At 44.8% G+C, this 13486-nt stretch overlaps 1 protein-coding gene across 2 annotated transcripts; it reads left to right on the top strand.

Moving 5' to 3' along the window:
• Positions 1-7040: 7040 nt before the first annotated feature.
• On the top strand, positions 7041-10002 carry LOC127469082 (acrosin-like). 2 transcript variants are annotated; one of them, XM_051782982.1, is made up of 6 exons: positions 7047-7156; positions 7426-7656; positions 7949-8214; positions 8495-8640; positions 9108-9467; positions 9498-10002. In XM_051782982.1, the coding sequence occupies exons 1-6, from the start codon at positions 7086-7088 to the stop codon at positions 9810-9812; spliced, it is 1389 nt and encodes a 462-aa protein (XP_051638942.1). In that variant the 5' UTR covers positions 7047-7085; the 3' UTR covers positions 9813-10002. The 2 variants fall into 2 exon arrangements, with proteins under 2 accessions (XP_051638941.1, XP_051638942.1); XM_051782981.1 differs by having other exon boundaries at positions 7041-7156; positions 9108-10001.
• Positions 10003-13486: the final 3484 nt, after the last annotated feature.

Consider the following 13486-nt stretch of genomic DNA (forward strand, 5'->3'; position numbering starts at 1 on the left):
GTTTTTTTATTTATTTACTTACATTCCAGGCCTCCCTAATGTCTCCCATTTCCACTGGAGACTACAAATAGAGGTACCATCCTGCAGAGGAGGAAGGTGAGTCCTGCACCAGCAGGATCCAGTCTGGATCCTGAATAAGGTAGAAGAGAAATTTTACAGCCTTGGTGCACTCACACCTGAAAGGCTCTTTCGAATGCACATATCTATTCTTGTGCAAGCTGAACAAGAATTCCCTCCTTTGACATGGGTACCCTCTTTTGATTATGTACTATGATTATGTGCCATGATTAGTTACAAATGCCAGCAACATCTTCTGGATTTCAAAGAGCTAACTCTGAAAAGCAGAAAAGCTACATGAGTGAAGAACTGAACCAGCTCACAGCAAATGAGGAAAAAGACTTCGAAGGACTTGGGAAGATTTCTTCAGGAAATTTGAAATAGCAGCAAGAAAAGCCACAGAATTAGTACTTTGCCAGGCAAATCTTCCCTGTTTCTTATAGGCACCCCTGACAAAATTTTTATGGGACAAAGAATTCTTGCTTGCATTTCCATGAAATAAAAAAACAAACATATTTACAGGACCCAACAGGTCCTTTGTCCATGCATATGCCCAGAAAACAACAGATAACCCAGTTCAAAAACCTGGGTTATCCCAGTCACACAGCTCAAAGGAAGAGATCAGGGATGTCCTAGCCAGCTGAACAGCAAATGTTTATTGCATAAGAAAATTGTGGTGATGTAAATATTGTTAGGTTGCCAAGGAAATTGTAAAAAACTTCACACCCTCCATAAATGTGTACACATCTTTGGACAAAGACGTCTCTATGGCTTTGGGACAGAATGTGAGAGACATGCTGAGCCTTAAAATATGCTTGAAACTTTACAGTGTGATATTGGAAAATCCAGACAATCCATTAACCTTTTACATATGTATGCATACACGTATTCATATGTGGATACAAACAGCAAGCTGAATAAAATACTCAACACCTACACTTTAAATGGACTTTATATGGACACCTATGCTTTAAAAATACTTTTTCCATTATTACTGATGTATACTTTAAATATGCATTTTATGAAACAAATAGCAAAATCCCATCATAAATATTGATCATGTAAAAATGAAAGTATGAGGAAGATACAAATTGTTCCAAACTCAACACAAAAGTGTGAAATACATTTCACTTGCTCAGAACAAACCAGTATAGGAAATTTCTCATTTCTGTAACAATTCTGTCCATTTCTGTCTCATTTTGATTTTCTTCTACTTCCTCGCCTCAAGACTGTGAAGAAATACCCTTTATACATACACACGCACTCTTACTATACTCTTGATTTCTCCAAACCCCAACAGAAAAATCACCCACAAGTCATTTTTTCCAGTTTCCAGAGAAGCTTCCCACAGTAATTACCCTCCCATTAACGATTTATTACTTTTTATCCCTTGCTTTTTAATTTGTACCATAGAATGCCATGCTTAACATTCAAAATTTATTCCTTATTGCTCAAGTCAAATCTGTACGTTCCTTTACCTATGGCAGGGACAATAAGAATGGTGACAATTGTTCTTCAGTACAAGAGCAGACTAATTTATGCATCCCTCACCTTACATTGGCACATTATGAATAAAGACGCTATACATCACCCGACTAATGCAAACACAAAGCCTGTTTCTACTAAGGCTGTATTACAGGCTCTTTATGTAGTATGTGAGCAATATTAGGCAGCACAGAATAATATTGCTCAGCTGCAATAAGGATGAACCTGAAGAACTGAAGCTGTAGATGGCAGGAAATCATGCAGAGCTTCCCACGCTGACATCAAGCAGACTGAATCTTTGACTTTAGGCTTGTCACAACTGCACCGAATTGTCCTATAAAAATACACTAAGGATCGCAGTTTCCTGAACTGTACTCAATACAGTCATATTTCTAGGGAAAGCTATGTTCATAATTCAGTTGGCAATTAAGTTTTTTCCCATTAAAATATCATCATGTGCCTCTTGGAATGCCTGAGCCTCACATTGTGCATCATGCAGAGTAACATTGTGCTACACACATTAGAATTAGCAGTGACCTGTGTTGTCTGTGTTACACATCTGTGTTATCTTGCCATGGAACAAAAAACAAGTGTGATCATACCTGGCAAATCAGTGTGATCAGCTGTGTAGTAAATCATTTCTTTTCTTGATGTATTTTAACATTTGAAGGATGTAGTTTAACAGAAAACAGCAGTAACCAATCTTATGAATACATATGACATGTAACCTAGTTTTTCCCAGCCATTCTATGCTTACAGACAGTTGGAACTCATTGGAAAATACTTTACATTGAAGACAATCCAGTTCCAATATGGAGTAAAAATTCAACCACTTCAGATTTTTCTAAAAAATAGAAATTTCCAGCATCTCTTTTTCTGTGTGTAAAGAAAAAAAATATTTTGCCTATGAGAAGAAAAACAATTAGCCTTTTTTTCTCCTCTCTCACTCCATTTCCTCAGAAAGCTCCAGAGGTGAGCTAATTGAGGTGTGTCCCAAACATAAAGCACTGCCAAAAGTCAAGGCCAATATGTTCTGAGCAGAAATTCTGTTTGCTCCTTTGGAGGATGAAACCACAAATACCAAGGGAGGGTTCCCAGATAAGTTTCTGGAAGTCTGGAAGACCCAGCATTGTTCTCAAAGCTTTCTGACAAACACATGCTGAGGAGAATTCTGATGTACTTTAAGAGCAGTGAAGATCCTGACATATCACCCCAGCAATGTAGTCAGTTACTCTGTTTAGGTCAGTATCATCCCTATTACAACTCACCAAACTCAGCATTTCTCAAAATAAAAAGCCATGTGAAATCTTAAAATGTTTTACCATACCTACACTTCATGACTCCATCTGTAGAAGAAAATCACTGGAAAAAAACACAGTCACCTATAGAAATATTGAGAAGTGTAACTTCCAAACAATTCTCCTCATTCAAAATGATTTACATCTTCTTGGACGCTTCCAGCTAAGAAATTAAGCTAACTTGTCCACATCAACTGAATAAACAGCAGATTGTTCATTACAATCTATTAGGACAGATTTTTATGTTTTCTTAAATTTCCATGGTGAATCTTTGAAACAGTTGCATTCACAGCTGCTCTTCAAACATCCACATCCAAAATGTGGAGATATCAGGAAGTCAGCTAAGATTTGATGTTGTCTCCCCAAAATAACCGAAGAACATACCATCTTATGCAACCTGGGTAGCACGAAATTTTCCAGAATTTGAAAGATAACATAGACATAAAACTGTTTCCAAGAAACATATTTGCAATAACCTTAAGCAAATATTACATGAAAGAAAGCAGACTCTGCAACAAAAAACACAACTAATTTTATAGTAAAAGTCTACTCATATCAATAATATCAGAGCACATACAGAAAGAGAGCTCACATGATCCAGGGTTACAAATATTATTCAGTATTGCTAACACTCACTAAATACTATTTATACTGTCCCAAAGAAAAAGTGGGGAAAAAAATCCCACATGTGATCACTTTAACACCATAAATATTAAAATACCCATCAACCTACAGAGTTATGTGTCTGCAGCTGAAACGTTTCTTAAGTGACCTGGGAATGCTCTCCACTTATCTTTTGTGTCAAAGTATGAGTGTAGAATAACAGTCTCCATGGGCAATAGGTGAAGAGTTACAATATTGAGTATTCACAACTTTCCTGAGCTTCCAAGAATGTAATTTAGGAAGTTTTAATATGTTTAGACAGATGACTGGAGCCATGTGAATTTGGCACTTTCTTGGGCACAGTTCTAAAATTCAGGAGAGGAAGTGTTCTTATGCAGCTGTCTCCTTTATGAACGTCTGCCCAATCATGGTTGAAAAGAGACATCCAAATACACTCCAGATTTTCAGTTGGGTGGCAAGGTGTTCTCTGCTGAAAATAAAGAGGCCATTGCTGCAATTTGGGCTGCTTTTGGCTGCAGGATCCTCTTTCATCTTTGGTATGTCAGAAGCTTCTTTTGAAAACTAAATGTCCAAAACATAAATATGAGGATGAAGGGGCTGAAAATAGAAGATTGGTGAGAAGAGATAAGTTGTTTTTAGAGTTGTTTTTGCTCAAGAGACTTTTGCAGCTGACAATGCTAGGCCTGGGAAAGATCAGTGTGGGAAAATCCCATTTATTACACCTACTGATGCTTCTCCTCTGCCTTTTTTTGAGATGTAGGAGATAACACTTTCTCATAGACACAGTTGACGTCCCTGCTGGGAGAGAGGGAGATCGTAAAAGCACAGGGGAGAACACAGCCTTGAAGTGATGTATATGCAAAAGGTATTGTTATAAAAGCACCAGAACCAGCCTGCTGCACTCTTTCACCCACTGCATGATTTTAGCAGTGTATTTAGGGTGTCTGGAATAAACTTTTCTTTAATACCTTAGTCATAGTTTGGCCATCTGGGTTTACCTGTGTGCATATCAATGCTTACAGTAAACATTTACCTTGGGCAGCTATTCCAGTGGTATCCTGCAAACGGCTCTTGAATCTACTCTCAGGAGCAATTAGCCTTGACTTTAAAAGCCAAAATAGCTTTTTATCATTGGCCCCTCCCAGTCAGATACATAACGACAAAAGCAAATTTAGAAGCCATTCTTGGTTTTTCCTGATAGGTCAAGTGTTCTTACTGATACATCAGGACTTGAAGAATTCTGTATGACCAAAACAGTGCACCAGGCAATGGCAAATGCCGTAATTGAACTGCTCCGGTCTCATAGCTTGAAGTTCTCTCTGTTGAGACATATTTTCCCATTCTTGCATTCTTTCCTTAACAGAGGTTACCTTTTTATTCTTATGAAGGGATGAACTTGTGACTGAGATATTGGGATATTGACCAGAACTACTCTGCTTGAGATACAGAGGAGACTGCTCAGATACTCAGCAGACTCTTGAATGTCAAGATATCCACTCTTATTCAGTGAGTCAGGAAAACACAAAAACTTAGTGGGCTGAGGCTGGAGATAGTCCAATGATTACACTCCCTCTAGCTTTAGTTCATTCTATAAATCTGTTAGTTAATTCATAAAAGGCACATTCTGAGGATCTATGCCAATTGCCTCCAAAAGGCAGACTACAACACTTCACATGCAGAATCTGCATGAAATTACTCTGTGATATTTGCTTATTAGCTCTGAAAAAAAAAATAGACTGGTGAAATCTTTACACACACATTCCCCCAGGAAAATTATTTTAAAATGTTAAATTTCAGTAAATGAAGAAGTGCTTTTCTTCAGCTCTCTACTTAGAGAGTACCCATGTATTTTCATAAGATGGCCAAGATGTGCAAGCTTCCTGTTTTCTGCATTATGAGGTGCAAATGGTAATTTCTCCTTCTTTTAAAGAGCATTCTCATCCATATTGAAAGGTCCTCTCACAGCTATCTTCTGCCTTCTCTTTCTAATGTTAAACACCAAATCCATTCACACTATGATTAATCTTATGAGACCATGTTTCTTGCAACCCTGCTCCTTCTCAGCCTTATTCTCCAAAGGCCTCTCACTAGCAGGTATCTTACACTAAGAGTGAGCCTCAGAAACTGACACTGTATCAGTGGAAAAATAACAGGACACTCCAGCCCAGGTATGGCTCTGCAAGTGGTTTTCCCTCAGCCATCAGTAATGCCACAGAGAATCACCTCTGGTCACATCAGGGGAGAGGGTGTGGGGGCTTTCTGGAGTCCACAGCCAGTTGCTTGCTCTTGACAAGGGGTTATGCTGTCAGAAGAGGAAACAGATGTGTTTCCTTACATAGTCCCCTCTGCTGTAATTTTTGGCTGTGATTACCTGGACACACATGAAATCTTGGAAAATGAAGTTCTTGAAGTGGAGATTGAAATGGAATACTTCAGTTAAAATAATATGACAATTTTTAAATTAAATTAATTTTAATTTTATATTTCCTCTTAAATGTTCATTACCCTAGTGTGACAAACTAAAGTTGTGTCTGGACAACAAGAAAATAAGACATTTCCATACATGTAACTATGGAGTTTTACCTAAATTATTCTGTGTTTACTCCTTGATGTTTAGGCTCAGGGGAGCCAGCCTGTCTGTTGTTGAGATACTGACAGGAAAGACTGCTACAGCCCAATCCCTTCTCTCTCTGCAGGGGGGTGAAGGTGCCACTGTACTCTTTGCAGCTGACAGTCCAGGATGAGGAGGATGGAGCCTGTCAGAGGGTGTTGCTGTGGCTGACGAGGCCAGAGTGGACTGTGCTGCATCTTTGTTTCACTGCACTTTGTACAGGAAGGGTGACACTGCTTGGGCACACTCGGCTTTTTGGGCTTGCACTTCACTGCTTGGCCACCCTGTCTGTAACATGGTTGGCTCCTCCACACCCAAACACACACATGCTTCCTGCATTAGCCATGTTCCCTGGTCGTATGTGTTTGGGGGTGGAGTTGGTGGTACACAGCTGCAGAGAGCAGAGTGGCGGTGAACTTCCCAAAGAGGCTGTGATGTAACATCTGGTGTTTTCCTGGGACCTCTCAGCAGGCAGTGCTGGGAGCCAGGCACTGCTGCCTGCCCTGGGGCCTGCACACCCTCATCCAGCAAGAATAGGGGCCTAAAGAATGCTGGAGAGAGACATCTTACAAGGGCAAGTAGTGATAGGACAAGGGGGAATGACTTTCAAGTGAAAGAGTGTAGGCTTAGATTAGACATTAGGAAGAAATTCTTGACTATGAGGGTGGTGAGGCACTGACACAGGTTTCCCAGAGCAGCTGTGGATGCCCCATCCCTGGAAGTGTTCAAGGACAGCCTTTGAGCCAAGCTTGGAGCAAGCTGCTCTAGGTGTCCCTGTGCAAGGCAGCAGGGGTTGGAACTAGATGGTCCTTAAGGTCCCTTCCAGCCCAAACCATTCCATGGTTCTACGATTCTCTGTTACTCCTGCCCCCACCCCCACGCCAGAGGCCCCAGTGCCCAGAACACAGAACCCACCACGCTGTGACATCAGCCCTGGGGACGAGGCCTTCACGGGCAACACAGGCCGCGGAGCCCTCACTTCTTGCAGCTGACACGTGCCTCTGAGAGCCATGAATTGGCTCTGCCTCCTCATCCTGCTGGCCACGTGTGGGCTTGCGCACGGCACGTGGGACAACTGTGGGTAAGTGGCCCCACGCTGTGGGAGGGAGCTTGGGCGATGCTTAGGAGGGGCCGTGGGAGCAGGCCCGTTGTCCCCTGTGGCTATTCCCCAGCTTCCCAAAACCCATGGGGGAGCCTCAGTTCCTTGCCAGCAACCAGGTGCTGACACAGACAGACACACACCCCGTGGGCTCCAAGGGCCTGCTGTCCATGCTGGTGGGGAGGGCGGACGGCTGAGCTTCAGCCTGAGCAGCAGCACAGAGCAGCACAGTAATGACTTTCTGCTTACAGATCGATGTGTGGGCTCCGAGCCATTGGTTATGACTACGGTGCCAGCGCTTATCAATATGGCTACTATGGCATGACACGCGTCGTGGGTGGCACAGGTGCCCACGAAGCATCCTGGCCCTGGCTCGTCAGCCTCCAGCATGAGTGGATACCAGACACGGGGCATTTGTGCGGAGGGTCCCTCGTCCACCCGCAATGGGTCCTCACGGCAGCCCACTGCTTTGACTCTGTCACGTAAGGAGGAGCAGGGAACGGGGGTATCCTCACAACACCAACAGGTGCCCTGTCACCGGCACCACGTCTTACTCCCATCCCCTTTGCTTGCAGTGAGCCCAGCTGAGAGACTGGGCTCAGGAGAAGGCTGGTCTCATGCCACTGCTTCTTAGCAGCCCCAGCTCACCATTCCCACAGCCTAAGGCAGACTAGGGCAGTCCGTGCCCCATAGCACTGAAGGCTGGCAAGTGCTGGGCTGCTGCAGTGCATGGCTCTGCTCCCTCTCACCCCTTTCTCTGCTTCTGCCTTCCAGCAACATCAGCCTGGTGTACGTGGTGATCGGGGCCACCCAGTTGACTCAACCAGGCCCTGGGGCACAAGTCCGCTACATTAAGCAGCTGCGCCTTCACCAATACTATAATAAAGACACCATGAAGAATGACATTGCCTTGCTGGAACTGGACCATCCTGTCCAGTGCAGCCCCTACATCCAGCTGGCCTGTGTGCCCGACCCGACACTGAGTGTGTCAGACCTGGTCTACTGCTTTGTCGCTGGCTGGGGTGCCACCACTGCAAGGGGTGAGTTTCCAAGAAGGACTCGGGCTCTGAGGACAGTCTCAGCACCCTGGGGAGACAGGTTGGGCTTCCTGACAGCAGAGGCCAAAGCCAGAGTCCCGCTGCAGGACGGATACCTCTGGACAAATGGGCCTGGCTTGCGCCCAAAGTCACACAGCAGGGACACAGCACTCCAGTGCCTCTCCAGAGGCCAAGCCAAGCCCTAGCAATGGGAATCAGCCTCAGGCAGGGCAGGAGAAATGGCAAGGAGCTGCTGAGTGCTCATTCCTTTCTGTGCTCACAGCTTCAAGAACAAGCGATCTCCTGCAGGAGGCCCAGGTCCACCTCATCGATCTCAAGCTCTGCAACAGCAGCCAGTGGTATGCGGGGAAAATCCACAGCTCCAACCTGTGTGCTGGTTATCCACAGGGCATCATCGACACCTGCCAGGTAGGAAGGAGTGTGTGATGAGCCACTTGGCCCCCAGCAGCACAGGCAGCCCGGTCAGCACTGCCCAAACACAGCCCCAGGTGGGCCTTGACCGGACAGTCAGTCACTCTCCCAGCCCCACATCCACACTGCTGTTGGGGCTACCCTCCCATTCTCCATCCACGTGTCCTTGCTCAGTGCCCCCAGAGGTCTGTCACTCTGCCCCAAAAGTCCATCCAGGCAGGCCTGGGGTCCAGATGCCAATCCTGCAACATCCATCCTTTGCACATCCAGAATCACTGTGCAGACATGAGAGAGAGCCCTACCTTACAGGACCCCAACCCACTCACAGTCACTTGGTGTGCTGTGAATACATCCCTGGCACCTTGCTCTGCTGGGAATACAGCTCAGCTGTGAGAGAGAAGGAGACAGCCCCAGTGCTGACTGGGGCCACCCAACTGACCTTAATCCTCTCTGCTCCACTGCAGGGGGACAGCGGTGGTCCTCTCATGTGCAAGGACAACATCGCTGACTACTACTGGGTTGTTGGAGTGACCAGCTGGGGAAGAGGCTGCGCAAGACCAAAGCAGCCCGGAATCTACACCTCCACTCAGTACTTCTATGACTGGATGCTGGCTGAGATGGCTGCAAGCCCATATAGAAGGGCTTCTCTAGCAGCACAGGCTTGGGGTTATTTTCCAACTGCCCCACAACCCACTCAATATCCATGGGGGAGACCACCTGCCACACAACCACCATGGACAAGACCAACTGCCGCACAACCACCATGGACAAGACCACCTGTCACACAGCCGCCATGGACGAGACCAACCGCCGCACAGCCGCCATGGACGAGACCAACCGCCGCACAGCCGCCGTGGACAAGACCACCCACCACAAAGCCACCATGGACAAGACCACCTGTCACACAGCCACCATTGACAAGACCACCTGCCACACAGCCACCCTTGACAAGACCAACCGCTGCACAGCCTCCATGGACGAGACCAACTGCTGCACAGCCACCATGGACAAAACCACCAGCCTCAGAGAAGCCAAAGCCACTGCCGAAGCCAAAGCCAACATCATCGGACCAGGTTAGCTCCTGCCCATATTCAGCCGATGAGCTGGTAAAATTCTTTACTCAGGCGAAGGATCTCCTCAAGGAGATCTTTGGGGAAAACACAACTTGAGCAGCAGGACAGAGAGGATCCAGTGTGAACTGCAGTACACCATGACCATTTCCTGATGGTGCAATGCCTGCTGATCCAAAGACCACTTCAGTGTCAAAAGCCTACTCTGTCCTGCCTACACTCCTCTTCTGTGTGTAGGCAAACACTGAAGTTGACTTAGTTGTTGAAATAAAGTTGCCTATGTTCACAGTTAATCATGTTTTCAGTCCAACTCTGTCTCTTGGGAAAAGCAAGGACTTCCATGCTCAACACATGCAAAATGAGCCTTAAGTCAGACAGGCGGGCACAAAGGTACAGAGTCATTTCAAAGGGGTGCAACTGGGCCTGGCCAGAGAGAAGAGTACTCAAAGCCACCATGAGATGGACGAGACTGGCACATCAAGACTAGGAAGCAGACAGGAAAAAAAGTTTAGTAAGGTTCCAGTATTTGTTGAAAACTCCTAGCAGACATTACTGCTTCATTGTACTCAAGATAAATTCCTCCTATATTAATCATTTGTGAGAAGGCTGTTGCTGTTTTACATCACTGACACTGCTCCTGTATGCAACTTCCCCCTTTCCCCAGCAGCAAAGAGGGATTGCACTTTGCAGGGTGGCTGTCAGTGCTCTTGCATTTTTCCAATCTTCCGGTCCAATTTTGACACACCGGAACCTGAGGTGCACTTTATTTTCTAAAACTGTGTCAGAATGAATTTACAAAAAATAATTAAAGAGGAAAATGTAGGGGAAGGAGGTGGAAATACTGAGACCTTGAGTCGTGACATCTGTCAAACACAAGCAAACCCCAACTACCAAACCTTGGGGTCCTTTGGGGCTGAGGGAAGCCACAGGCTCTCACAGCTGAGCTGGTTGCACCCAGCCCCAGCACCTCTCCTGGTTCATTACCTCCCACCCAGCCCCCCAGCCAGTCCTTCCCCACTCTGTCCGGTGGGGCCCCACCAGCTTTCCGCAGAGCAGACTCCAGCTCTGGTGTCCTTCCTCCCCAGGGAAAGGACCTCAGCTGTGCTGTGATGGCCCTCTGTGCCCCAGACACCTCCTGTCTGCCAGCTGTGCTCTGTGGGCAGCTCTGGGCCGAGCCCTTGCCCTCCCTGGGGTATCAGAGATGCTGGGCCCGCACCCTTTGGAAACACCTCACCTGCCCAGCTTGGTGCTTCTCTCCACCCCTCCTGGACAGGGATGGGACATCCCCAGCTTCTTTGGGCAACCTATTCCAGTGCCTCACCACCAGTACAGTGAAGAATCTCTCCCTTATATCTGCTCTGAATCTACCCTGTTTCCATTTAAAACCATTCCTCCTTGTCCTATCCCTACAGACCACCCTACTGAGAAGTCTAAATCAAGTAAACCAATACATTCATACCCTTAATCAATAATCTGCTAAATCACACTTGGACTCAGTGGACGTCATCCTCTGCATTATACCTAGCACCAAAATACAAAGCCACTGGAGAGAAAAAAAAAAAAAGAAAAAAAAAGACTTAATAATGCCATGTACCACCATGGCATGAATTCCACCTGTTTTCCATCTCAAGAGGCACCACATTCCAAAACATCCTTCTGCCCCCATGCATGCCCACTCTCCAGCTTGCTGCATCCCTCAGTACACACTTCCAGCCTTCCTATCCAAGTCACTTACAGCTCACACAAGTGAAATTCAATCTATGCTAATTTTCCAATTAATTCTCTATCCTGCTTTCCAACATTCTCACCCCAGCTGACATGAAAAGCAGGCACCTAGTTTTACACTGAGATGGCAGAACAGATGAATGCTTAATGACCTAAGTAGTTCAATTCACTGATGATTATTAAATCCCAGAAAGTTTTCCAAAGTGAATAGCAGGCAGGTTCACACCACACAGGCTAAATGTGACACCATGAGCTTTAGTTTAGAATTAGTGAAAAACTTGCTAATGTTTGATTTCCTTCAAGGGAAATAGATGGTTTCAACAGACTCTAAAAATGCTTTTTTAAAAAATCCTATTAGTCATGCCTTACTCAGCTAAAACTTAGCCCAAATTGAGTCTGTTCCCTGGAGTTCTTTCAGCTACCCACAGAGTTGCTCTGCCAAACTGCCCTGTCTTGAGACTGCTATTTTTGAATCTGTTTCTTGCAATACCCTGGTCATCGGAGTGCAATAAAACCTTCAAAGACTGAATTGTTACCTGTACTCAGAAATGCATTACAGGTTTTCATCCTCAACCTTGGAAAGAAACAGTCTTGTTCAATGAGAATATTTACCAGGAATTCTTATAGATTAGATAGATAGATAGATAGATAGATAGATAGATAGATAGATAGATAGATAGATATGGAACTAAGCATATTTTTTTACTTAGAACCAAACCATTACCAGTGCATCAAAAATTCCCCCATCAGCTCCACTTTATGGCAATCTTGGGAGCATGTGATGAGCACATTGTTGACATGATTTTAGAAAGTTTTGTAATTGCCAATTGCAAGGTTAGATAGTACCCCTAGTTCACTGCCAGGGTATAACCTATAATTAAAAAAAATAAAAACAGTGACCCAACAAAAACTCTCAACATCAGGGAAACCCTGTGGGTGATGTATTTCGGGGTGGTCTATGGGTTCTTTAGATTGTTGGAGTCAACTGCCTGCCTAGGAGTACATTTGAGGCATATAACAACACTGTCCTGAAATCCATGGTCTGTCAGGTCGGATCTCTTAGACAATCTACATAATTGCATAAATTGCTTTCACTTCTTGTTCTCTATATACAACTCAAAACAATCAAAAACAGAGTTTAGGCATCATTAGCCCATATAACCTATTCCATAGCACAAACATGTCATTACATTAATTAACATACTAATGCTGATTACTTAGGACTGCATAGCACATTAGGGCAATTAATACTGCAATGGTTTGAGTTGGAAGGAACTTCAAAGGTCATCTAGTTCCAACCCCCTGTCCCTAGTCAGGGACACCCTCCACTAGACCACATTGCTCAGAGCCTCATCCAACCTGGCCTTGAACACTTCCAGGGATGTGGCATCCACAACTTCTCTTGAAAACCTGTTCCAGTGCCTCACCACCCTCGCAGTAAATACTTTTTTCCTCATACTTAGTCTAAAACTACTCTCTTTCAGTTTAAATCCATTTTCCCTTGTCTTGTCACTACGTGCTCTTGTAAATAGTCTCTGTCCATCTTTCTTGTAGGCTCCCTTCAGGTACTAGAAGGCCACTGAAGTTTGCAAAAACAGATTGTATGGAAGTCAAATTTTAGAAATCTTCAGATAAGCAGGCAGTGCATTGCAAACTTTACTATTTCCTTTACCTGTCCAAGATGGGGCACTAGGTTTTAATTTACCTGAGTTTGAGTCCCAAATACAGAACTAATTTCACAATTGAATTCTGTAAGAATCTGATCCAGTTCTTCCCAGTAAAAGGTTGCTACTAAACTTTCACATTTATTAATGGAACAACCACATACAACGATAAGGTGTCCACACACAGCAAAGGACAAAACCAACAACATGCTCTACCTGCAAGCTATGTTCTACTTTAAAAAATCACTGCAAGATGCCCCTGACCAGAGATAGAGAGGTCAGCTGTGATTCTACCCAGATGTAAGACTCTCTGCTGCCTGAACTCACATTGTTTTGCTGTCTATGACATGGACTATTCTTTACAGGATTTCTATGAGCAGATGA

The sequence above is a fragment of the Manacus candei genome, unplaced genomic scaffold (genome assembly GCF_025592945.1).
Source record: "Manacus candei isolate 608988 ecotype Guabito, Panama unplaced genomic scaffold, ASM2559294v1 h1tg000017l, whole genome shotgun sequence".
Taxonomy (NCBI): domain Eukaryota; kingdom Metazoa; phylum Chordata; class Aves; order Passeriformes; family Pipridae; genus Manacus; species Manacus candei.